The sequence below is a fragment of the Epargyreus clarus genome, unplaced genomic scaffold, assembly GCF_041222505.1.
Source record: "Epargyreus clarus isolate Ecla_fem2 unplaced genomic scaffold, WU_Ecla_fem_2.2 ptg000003l, whole genome shotgun sequence".
NCBI lineage: Eukaryota > Metazoa > Arthropoda > Insecta > Lepidoptera > Hesperiidae > Epargyreus > Epargyreus clarus.
Genome location: NW_027332211.1, coordinates 852,993 through 865,020, shown reverse-complemented (window position 1 = coordinate 865,020; position 12,028 = coordinate 852,993). Strand labels below are relative to the sequence as shown.

General features: G+C 35.9%; 1 protein-coding gene across 1 annotated transcript; it reads right to left on the bottom strand.

Annotated features, from left to right (window-relative positions):
• Positions 1 to 4,006: 4,006 nt before the first annotated feature.
• Positions 4,007 to 10,996, bottom strand: LOC140748044 (salivary peroxidase/catechol oxidase-like). Its single transcript, XM_073080731.1, has 12 exons — positions 10,854 to 10,996; positions 9,148 to 9,287; positions 8,568 to 8,732; positions 8,103 to 8,296; positions 7,706 to 7,901; positions 7,318 to 7,518; positions 6,855 to 6,999; positions 6,447 to 6,600; positions 5,928 to 6,095; positions 5,381 to 5,579; positions 4,827 to 4,932; positions 4,007 to 4,239 (listed from the first exon to the last, which is right to left on the bottom strand). The coding sequence occupies exons 1-12, from the start codon at positions 10,994 to 10,996 to the stop codon at positions 4,140 to 4,142; spliced, it is 1,911 nt and encodes a 636-aa protein (XP_072936832.1). The 3' UTR covers positions 4,007 to 4,139.
• Positions 10,997 to 12,028: the final 1,032 nt, after the last annotated feature.

Here is a 12,028-nt window from a genome sequence, read left to right as displayed (position 1 = left end):
TTTACTCATAATATGACATTTATCGCAAAAAGGATTATTTGTGGTTGAATGTGTTTGTTTGATAATAATAAAAATGGCTTGAATCTTCTTCCATGTGAGGTATTTACTCTGGAGTTTTGTATTCACAATAAAATTATGTTTACCTAGGATTGTGGGTGTGATTTCAATGCCTATTTATATTTGCGAGTGTACGTGTGTACGTGTACGTGTTTTTATTATGTGACAGTAAGATATTCTAGAGAAGTCGTTTATTATACTATAACCTCGTCAAAATAAAAAGCAATAAATAAGTTTTTTATCAACCATTGGTATTCTAGAGCAGAAATTTGTGTGGCGGTGCGAGGTTGTGCTGCCAGAATCGAAACACAAAAGGTACAGTCTTATGTACGTCTAAAGTATATGGAGAAGGAGCATACTATTCTTATATTTGATTTTAAATTAAAAGGTCACTACTATTTTTAAAATCAGACATGTCTGGTATAGTGACCCTTTTAAGTACATATGTAAAAAATCAATATCAAAATTAAGAATATTTTATATTTTTAGTAAATATTTTACAGAATCGTTTTTGAACGACAATAACCTACAGCCGTAAGATGGTTCGTTATGGAAAAAAAGTGGCAAAAGAAACTCCATAATGTGTGTTGAACATAGTGTCTCTCGTTGACACTATGTTTAGCCGCGTAAACACCTGTGGCGTAGTCGCAGTCGAAGCACGAAGTCAGCAAATATAAAACCCTAACAATTACTTTAACAAGCAAGCCGAGGACCATTATCACATTTCTGTCATAAAATCCCAAGTACCTACAAGTCCCGCCTAACAAGCCCCTTCTCCGTAATGCATAGGAACTTGAGCACATTGTTCTCAAAGGATAAAACTCGTTATAATGGAGTCAGAACATTTTAGAGCTCCGTTTTAAGAACCCAATACATGTATATTTAAAGTATGTGTTAACTTGATAATATGTAGAAACCCTTGTTGTGTCTTTAAACCTACGTATTTTCGTCAATAGTAGTTAGAAGGTGGTAGGACCCTTTGTAGTTCGACTCTGGCGGCACCACCGCCACACATATTTCTGCCTCATAACAGCAGTGTTAATGGCTGCTGTGTTTTGGTTTGAAGGGTGTGGTAAGGGAGACATACTTTTCCGAGGCATTCCAGCTTATTCCTTAAGGGGGAGCGGCGCATCTGTGGCCGGCCACAGGTAGGAATATCTAATCCTATCTGGAGTTATTACAGATGTCCATGGGCGACAGTGGCCACTTACTACCAGGTGGACTGCGTGCTCATCTGCTACTCCTACATAGTATAAAAAAAAAGAATTATGAGTTTAGTAAGGACACGAGGATCCAAATAAGTTTTCAAGTAGTTCTTTATTCCTATTTGGTATAAGATATCATAAGTAGCTGTGACCAGCTGCACTAAATACACGTATGCCGCTTAAAAAATATTCATTTAACAAATTGTTTAACGTATTAATTCAGGATACAAATAATTATAATAACAACTTTTCACAAATAAATTGAAAATTGCTCATATTTTTTTGCAAAATCTGTTTCCGGCGCGTTTGCATGCCAAATATGCTTTATATTACCATTTATCTTCGCCACATTACTGAGGAATCAGTAATTGAACTAAGGTTTAATTTATTCGAAGCAATCAATGTTTAAGTACACGATTATTTAGCAATAAACCTTTTGTTGTATAATCGTGTCGAAGTTTCCAGTGTACGGTCATTGTCCCTTGACCAACGAATTGTATTATAGTTGTTACGCATAATATATTTATTGCACTTTTTCATTTTCGTTTATTTTCTTATGGAACATTAATATTCACTAAAAAAATTGTATGAAGAATTTACTTTTTCAAAATGTTCGTCAAAATTCATACCAAACGAATGCTACATTTGTCTGAAAAATATCTCTACCAAATATCATAGGCCTTCTACTCTACATCAAAAATTTTCACATTATATTTTACAGTTCATCCACCTAATACCATTCTTTGGCCATGATACTATATTACTATTCATCACCTCTAACGTATCAATTTTCCTTAATTATTTTTAATCCTCTGAACGATATGACCTCGCAACGATGCAAGTAATAACAGTACTATTGTTTGTTATACGGTACAAGGTAAGTAGAGCCATTATAATTTGAGAGGTTTGTTTGCAACAAATTGTTGAGTTGTAGGAATTGCGCTGAGTACGTTGTATAAGGGTGGGCTCTTGTCCCTGAGGCACCTTAAATGTCCTGCGCCAAGGATTTCTTAAGAATTTATTTCTATTTCTACTTGCGATTGAGTTGAGTATTAGAGGAAATATCAAAAATTTTTTCAAGATTTAATTAGCAACAAACATACAGTCCACTTGGTAAGTAATCACTGCCACCCTATGATCAGTAAGCAATTCCATATTCCTACAACTTGGATTCCACCTGAAGTGGACAGATGCGTTACAGCTCCTGAGGACTAAGATGACCATCTCAAACGGAAGCCAGCCGGCATCGACTTCCTCCTACTAAAACGCACGCACAACTTTATGCCAGAATAAGCACATACGCACTACCATAGAAAAATCAACTTATTTCTCATATATAGAATGCTCGTTTCATTTTATTTGTTTCCTGCTTAGTTTAATGCGAGACTGCAAGCTTAAATGTATTCAATTAATATGGATTATATTCGCAAGCAATTGCAATAACGGGAGTTCTACCTATACCTAAAAGGATTTTTTACATAACCGTTGCTATCACTTTGGTCTAATCTAATACCTCATCTTTTCACCATAGCTCGTCATCCATAATACAGAAAGTGAACTGCGTTAAGATTTGAAAGCTCTGTTAAATTATTTCTTATGCAAATGAATGGTCAACTTTGTTAAACTTATCAGACATGAATACAAAGATATTTTAATTAAGGCTTTGGTGCTCTCTGTACATAACTTAATAATAAGTTCAATGACACTGGCAAAATCGATAGTTTCTCAATAAAGCCCTATCCATATTATATTCGTTTATGGCACAGACCACGTAGAAGGGGCGTAAGACGTAGAAAAGGAGCTAAAGCGTTAGATAGCGTATAGAATGCTAGCTGTTATTATGTAATATGTAAATAATTGTTTGTCATTTAAATAATATTATATAAGTGTAATAATATATATGTAACTTAAACTAACGCATTAGGTTACCCTGTAAGGTTAGTTGTAAGTAAGATTGTATAAGATAAATAAATAAATTAATAAGAAGCGGCGCACACTTTGATTTTGTTTGTTTACATGTTGCTTTATATTTTACATGAAAATGATAGAAAGAAAGATGTAAACATGCCGTGTATACGGCCGTCACATCGTCTGTCTGACTCGCAGCAAAGTATCAATAAATCCAACTCAAACATTTGATAATCACTAACGACTAAAGTTAGATATGTTTTCAAACAAATATACAAATTAAGTTTGTTAGTAAGAAATTCAATCTTATCTCTATTTCTACTTCTATTTATCTTATCTCTCACAGAATATCATAAACGCAAATAACTGTGACCGTCAGAATGACCGGTCACTACCCATATTTTATATCGAAATAATTTCTAAAAATTGCTACCTAGTTGCTACTAGTTGCTATTAGTTGCTACTAATTGCTACCTTCGATTAAAAAAAGATAAACTACTTTTTAAGGTGACCGGCCATTCTGATATCAGGATGGCCGGTCACCTTAAAGGCGTTTAGACCTCTTATATTAAATCCGTAATATTTTTTTATCCTTAAAAGCTATGAAGTCCAATACGATGCATATGAAAGCAGCAATTTGGTAGCAACTATTACTCTAAGACCCCATGGTCTTCCTTATATAGGGCTTTTACTTTGAAATAATAACAATGTATCTAATAACAGTACCGAGTTTTATTTTTATATCGTGTCACAGAACATTAATGGGCATTATTGTGAATTGTGTAAAAATTATAATTATAAATAATAATAGAATACTATTTCTTTTTAATGGTAGTGTTTTTATAGTTACTACAGTAGTGTTCAAACCAAAGGTTATCTCACATTTGGGTGTTTTCCTTCTCCATCGCTCCCCTCTTTATCTCTATTTATGTATTTGTATGCGTGTTGGTATGTTTTTGTTACTTCGTATTACTTCTTCTTCTTGTGTTTATCCTCCTCCATACACATGTGGTCCTGCCACGCCATTAAGTTTATACCAGGAATAGCATCACAAGACACGAAATTATTCCTGAAAAGAAGTAAGACTGTAATAAGGTTTTCAGTTTGTGTAATCTACTTCTAATATTTATCTATATATTTAAAAAATAAATATAGTTCAAAAAACTAAAAAACACGCTTTTATGATAAAATTAACTAAAAAGTAGAAAATCTAAATGAATCTAGGAATCAATTAAGGACCAGTAAATAGTATAATTGTGAAATAAATCTACAAAGTTTGAACGAAATCTGGCCGTTTAAAGCGGGTCAAAATCGCGCCCAAAGAAGTCGGTTACAAACATACAAACAAACATACAGGTGAAGCTAATAAAAAGCGTGTAAAAAAAATGTCCTGACTAACAGACTGATTCATCATCGCGAAGCCTAAAGTAATGAAACTAAAAATATGAAATTTAGACATAGGGTTTTCAGGATTTCATCGCTAAGGTGTGAAAATTCGTTAATATTTATCTGATTTTAAAACAAGCACAAAAAATACATATAATTTTCTGGTTAAAATATGGGTACCCGCTTTTTGGAAAAACAACTCCTAACGGGCTTAAATAAGATTTGGAAGCTCATAAGCAATGAGAGATTTAATACATGAGGAATACGTACCAAGGTGAGAGTTTCAAAAAAGCGAAGGGTTGAACTCGTGTAACTCCAACTCCGTTGTCGCAAAGAATTCTTGCTATACGCGTGTTTTTAATTTCCATCAATTGATCTGTGGTATACATTCATATGAAATCTAAAGTTACCAGGGAATAATTGAGCTTACTAAATGTAAGAGGCTATTATTATCATACTCATCAACTCATTACTGTCCCACTGCTGGGCACGGGTATCCTCTCAGAATGAGAAGGAATAGGCCATAGACCACCGCGCTGGCCAACTGCGAATTGGTAGACTTCACATACCGTTGAGATTTTTTTTTTTATAAGTCTCTCATATATGCGGGTTAAACAAGTTATAATTAATTTCTAATACGCACATAACATTTAAAAATCAGAGGTGCGTGCCTGGGATTTGAACTTCGGACCCCGCGATTGAGTGGTCGAATTTCTTAACCACCAGGCTATCACTGCCCTGCTATTATTATATTATTAGAGAATTTCAAAATTATTTCAGAGTTCAACATAGTATAAAACAGAAAGGTAAAATATTATCCTCACGTTCACTCAATGCAGCGGGAAAGCCACCATGTTCGAAAAAGAACTTGTCAGAACGTCGCCAGAGCAGCAAGTTGTGTGTTATGATGCAGTAGAGAGTCGGGCCCACGTAGCCGCCGGGAATCATCCGCTCCACGTATATCGCGGTCATTAGGTCTACGTCGTCCACGTCTTCATACAAACGACTTAGGAATACGACTTTCTGAGAAAAGCCGAGAAAGGTCGATTTTATTCGCAAGTTCACAAAATTGCAAGTAACATTATTTTATCTTTGCATGACACTGTTGAGAAACACTGCCAGCGTTCTGGGCACAGCTACAGGGAGTTTTGGTTCACGTGTTTATCTTATAAATCTAATTTTACTATTATTTAGCTTTGATTTCATACTTTTAGTTCATCCTTAGTTAATATTAATCTTAATTTTCTTTTACTATGCCATACAAACGAATTATCGTTTTCTTGTCAAGTATCTTGACAATAGTAGTATTGTTATTGCTGGATTATTTTATTGCATTTAAATATGACTAAACTAAATGCTGGAATTACTTACATCTTTGTCAATAGTGTCATGAAAATCTTCGAAGGTTTTGGCTGGCTTCATGCCGCACAACTTGCGGTACTCATTGTACGGAGGGAGGCCGGCGTCGCGGCCGCGCATCATGTCGATGGCGCCGATATCGCTTGCTGCTTGGCCTTCTCCGTGGATGCGATTTCCGAGCTGCAGATATGTATATATTTAACTTAGTTTATAAGTACCAAAAAGATGACTCAAGGTGAATGTATTAAATGTTAAAATTAAATTTGCCAGTTGTTTCATATTTTTTGACAACTTCGGTTAGATACGGGTACGTTGAAAAGGTAGCAATTTCTGTTCAGATTCGGCGAATGCTCCGAATGAAGGTAATTTAGGCTCGTAAACAAACAGCAATGGAGGACTTTTTGAGAAAGAACTATCCTAAAAAAATCGCAACGCCAGAATTCTCTTACATAGTCTATTTGAAAAGTACTGTTTAAAAGAATAAAATTATAGCTAAGTAATATGAGTACAGAACAAGAAGAATATACATACGTCAGGATCCAGAACATAATCAAATTTATCCGAGGGCTGGAAGATATCACGGAAGGTTAAGTCTGCTTCTGTATTGTTTAGTGCTAGAATTCCACTTCTGAATGTATCGTCTATTACGGTTCTACTGCCAATGTACGTGCCGTTTCTATACAAGCTAATAAAAAAAAATCTATGTATTAGTAAAGATGCGAGAGCCAACACATCTGCAACTGGTTTCAGAACGCCCGCTGTATACATAGTTGGCATGGACGAAAATGGTGTTCATTGATATACCATGAGGATTTTTGTCTCATAAATAAGTTTTCTGCTGGTATTAGGAAAAAAAATGAAACAGAGAATATCAAACTTATAGAACAGGCGGAAAAATAATATTTTAAATACATACATTTCTTAACACATAGAACTTACTCGGCTACGCCTGACTGAAACGTGTGGAACCATCTACATCCAATCACATACTCATGGTATACTCCTGGTTCACACTTGGGGTCGAAATCGTTAACATGACCTTTTGTGTTGTATATGACACCAGAGTCTAGCGCGTTTTTATAACCTGAAGAAATAATTAAAAAAAATAGTTACGTAGCCCTACAAATTCAGGGAAAGAGGCGTTAAGATTTAGAAAGATATCCATTTTCACAATTATAGATCTGACCTAAAATTGGATCTTATCTGTCTTATTTGGATTTGCTTAAAAATAAAGTCTATGCCACTCCCATAATTAAGTCGAAGCCAACGACAAATTTACATATGAGGTATATGTAAATTTGTCAATCCATTTGTCGTATATCCACTCGATACGCATTACCCTCGACATTCGCGAATTTATACAAGGACACATAAACTCCGGTGTCAATTATATATTACTTACCGATCATTTCAGGGATTAATTCATAATAAAATATATATTGCCACTGCGCTATGTTGATCTTGCGCGCGGTGTCGTATAGCTGCTGATCGTCCCAGCACGGGTTGATGGCGGCCAGCGCGCGCGCCAATCTGTTATGTTCGCGGAAGAACCACATCGCCGTCAGATAGGTGCCCATTAATAAGTTGCCGTCGTAATTGTCTCCTAGTTAAACAAAAGAGAAACGATATCGAATGATGAGCATTACCATCGCTATTAAAAAATATTTGTTCTTTTTCAATTTGAGAAGTTTGTTACTCTATAAATTCCATTGAAAAGAAGCAAATAAAGAAATCATTGCATTCAGTTTGGTTTTTTTCTGTCCATATACAGGCTACCTAAATTAACAAACCGTAATCATAGCACGCGATCTCCAAATTCTGAGGTTGATTCCTGAGACAGAAGGGGGACTGGCCGGCAGGCACTTCGCGGTCGCCCTCCATCCTGAAGGCTAGTAACCCGCCGCTGTTGGCTCGAATTTCTCTTGATCTCGCTTCTGTGTTACCGTATACCGTTGATAGATCCAATAGTGGTGTAACTCTGTTGTACTGTGTAACATTATCTTATTTTAATATTTTAGTTTTCAATTTGCGGAAATTAACGTTTTTTTCAACCGACATCTTACATCCGACTACACAGCAACTCAGTCAAAATAAATGGAAATCTGTTCAAGTTGCAAGTGTCTGCTTGATGATGGAATAATAGCTATTGCCATATAAGCTTATGGAAATACTGATATCATATCTCACCCTTTCCGCAGGTAGGGTGTTAGGCAAGCAGCCATAGTCCTGGTAGGTCTCGACTCGCGTGAGGTTCATGCAGCGGATGCCGGTGCGGCGCAGGAAAGGGTCATCTTGCTGCACTTCAATAGGGATGCAGCGCGGGTCCGCTAAGTTCGGCACTTGGTTGTTGATGCAACAATCGCTGAGAACGGCGTACCGAACTAATGAAGATAAACTTAATGAACAATATGATGGGGAAAGCTAAAAAATATTAAATATGTCATACAACAAGATATTTTTTATTGAACCTTTTAAATCGGTTTCTTGGTGAAAACGCGAATCAGGTTTTTGGGTGCTTTACGTAATAAAAATATATAATGAATAATGTTACCACATAACATAGTTCATATTTATCAAGTATCAAGCGGAAAATGAAAATAAAATATACAAATATGTAAAGATAGATTTTTGGAAGAACATGAGCTAACTTACGTAGGTAAAATAAATCCACATTGTCTACGAAGGAAAACACAAAGACGTCAGTGGCGAGAGATGACACCTCCTTGTCTCTGAAATGCCCGTCACCCATCAGCGTAGTTCTCAAATGTCGTGTGGACGGCAGCGGAGAGCCGTCTTTCGCTGGTCTCAACGTGTTTCCTGAAAACGCGCGATAATTATGGTTTTGCTGACAAATGCCTAATTCGCGAAATGGCGACAGGAACATAACTTTCAATAGTAGCTAGTAACAAATGCTACTTGTACTACTTGTATGAACATTGTGAACTTTTTATCCACCTCAATAATTTTGTTCTCATATCTGAAATTACTTACTTTGTCTTTGAGAGCATGTAAATTTCCTGGTAAAGTCTCGGAAATTATAGTTTATTACTTACATAATCATAAGGTACTAAACTCGATTCAACAGTTCTTAGTGATCTTATTTGTTATTTAATTGCCTGTTGTCTTATTTAGGTCGTCAGTTCACTTGGTCGGAGAAAGCCCCGCACTTGCTTCGATTTATTTTCCATCACCATTTCTGCCTGCTAAGAAAGATTAGGAAGGTCTATGTTACCTGATCCATACCGGGCCGGTAGCAGCCTGGGCAGTGGGGTGAGCGTGGCACCGCGCGAGGGGTACTTGGGGTTGGTGCACGTGCCGTCCACACGTCGGCCCTCGTCCTTGCGACACGCCCGCACGGGCACCGTACACAAACTGCAACACATCATATGATATATTATTATGTACCTAACTATATGCGTCATATTGTAGTATCAGTGTTGACATGACTTAAACTAAGTCTAAACTACTTATTGCTAAAGAAGTAGAGCCTCATTTTCTCGCCTAATCTTTTTCGTTATACTTCGTATTATAGTCTCGCACAGCCACTATTTTAACTTGGATACTATAATGCAGCATTTTGTAATTGACATAAATGTAGTCTTGGGCAAAAATAACTTATACACACATGGAGCCATTCACGATATTCGTTAAGTAGTTGTTACGTCTGTCACTAAGCGGCTTCCCGAAGTAAGCGTCGTAAAGCTGGAATTCCTGCGCACACACACACACCAGCACCGCTGCACACACAAATACACCGCCCAGACGCATGGCTCCAGGCAGCAAGAATATCGATCGAAATAATTAATGAAGTATCGATCATGCATATTTATAGTCAAATATTAACCCGAATGTTCGGGTAATTTGATTGTAGCGTGTAGCAATCGTAATAACAGTGTCACGCTGAACGATCTGTTTAATATTCTTATTTATCTGCGAATGGAATGTTCTGATGATCATTAATTGCTTAAATAAGTTTACATAATTTTAATAAGTAGAAATATATTTTAAACTGTGTAGCCCAATATATAAATGTAAATATTGTTTTAATTCATTCATTCCTTTTATGGTTTAAATATTATTTTTCTTTTTTTTTAATAATGCACTCTCTCAGTTGGAAAGATGCGTTAGCAACGCCACGGGGAAAAGCTTATTTATTATACATGTACATAAAGTTTAACAAATACTGTTGGCAGCCGATATTAAGTTGACGTGGTACTATCGCTCTATTAATACTATATACTTTGTAAAGTTTCAGTTACTTGTTTTATTATTTAAAACTAAATAAATGAAGTTAATGTAGCAATCAGTCATTCATATTAATTTATTACGAAACATCGGTTGTATTTATTATCAAAAAAACTCTTGCTAGCTTGCTTAATATTTATTCAGAAGGCTAGCAATCAACGCCGCGTGTAGTAAAGTGGCCACGAATTAAATTCCGCGGTTTAGTTTAACGACTACAATTACACGTCTAACAAGATAATTAGTGTATTATGAAAAAAGTATTATAAATTTTAAGTGTAAATATACATGCTACTATGCATACAGTCATGAATTGAATGTGCTATCCCTCATATTTTATGACTGTTTTCTTTTACGTTTTTTAATTTCTTAACTAAGTAGAATAACATTTTAACAGCTAAAATTGTAACTAAAGTAATAGTAGTGAAGGATAGTCCTTGCGACAGGCCCGCACGGGCACCGTGCACAAACTGAAACACAATGTGATATGTTTAAATCCCAGGCAGACAACTCAGATTTTTGCAGGTTATATACGATTTAGAAATCAATCGTTATGCAGGAAATTGTTGTAGAGAAACCTTCAAATCTGCAAATTCCGTAAAAAACCTTTCTTAAAGGCATGTGAAATTAAACAATCCACACATATTAATATATTGCACTATGGCTTATACTTTACATATAACACACAGTACATACAAAGTGCCGTTGTCGATGGTCGCTAAGAAGTTGCTACGGTTCTCACTCAGCGGCTTCCCGAAGTAGGCGTCGTAGCCGTGCACCTCCTGCGTACACACACATGCCAGCACCGCGGCACACACTAGCATCCAGACAAAACCCATGGCGCCAAACCAACAAGGTGGTAGAACCCTTTGTGGTTCGACTCCGGCGGCACCACCGCCACACCTATTTCAACCTAATAACAGCAGTGTTAAGCGCTGCTGTGTTCCGGTTTGAAGGGTGTGGTAAGGGAGACAGACTTTTCCGAGGCGTTCCAGCTTAGTCCTCAGGGGTAGCGGCGCATCTGTGGCCGACCTCAGGTAGGAATATCTAATCCTATCTGGGGTTGATTACAGATGTCCATGGGCGGCAGTAGCCACTTACCATCAGGTGGACTGCATGCTCGTCTGCTACTCTTATATTATAAAAAAAAAAAAAAAAAAAAGAATACCAGCTTCGCAAAAATATTAAAAAAAAATATCGAGTTTATATATTTATAATACGTTAATATTTCGAAAACAATTTTCGTAAACTTCCTGTATACTGTAAAATATAAATAAAGGTGGTATTTAATATACATTTTTCGCAACCACTATTATTTGTAGCGCGATCACTTGTTGTAACCACTTAATTATGATTGGGCAATATCAAAGAAATATAGTTTCTGTAAAACTAAATGGAGAATTTAATTAATTATACAATAAACGTAATCGAAATTTCGTTGTTATTATAACAATACATATTTGTGTTCTAATCGCGTCTCGTCTCCACTTCTACGTTAATGAACCTGAAGGTGGTGACTTCGAAGGTACCACCGCCGCACTTGTCTCCGATTTCACGTAGATCTCTAATCTTAAACAAAATGGAGAAAACCAGGAAGCAGTAGGATTGTACCAGAAGGTACCACTTTTCATTTAATAGGAATTAAATTAAAATTGCGTACTTTTAGAATTGTAATTGGATATGTTGTTATTTGTACGTGCATATATATAAAAAAATATAAAGCCAATACTTATTAAGTAACGTTTAATACGATAAAATTAACAAAAAATAATGGCTAATGATAGTCAATAATCGTTAATTATTTTTACAATTAAAATAATATAAAAAGTTTCACGCTTAGTAAGTTGGAAATTCATGATCAAATGTGGTCC

Bases quoted from the DNA above. Each gene is read 5' to 3' on its own strand.
- LOC140748044 (XM_073080731.1), bottom strand. From the start codon at position 10,996: ATGGGTTTTGTCTGGATGCTAGTGTGTGCCGCGGTGCTGGCATGTGTG. The intron at 9,288-10,853 runs GTATGTACTGTG...GATGTGTTGCAG, and splicing joins ACCATCGACAACGGCACTTT to TTTGTGTACGGTGCCCGTGC. The intron at 7,000-7,317 runs GTAAGTAATATA...TTATTTCTTCAG, and splicing joins ATTAATCCCTGAAATGATCG to GTTATAAAAACGCGCTAGAC.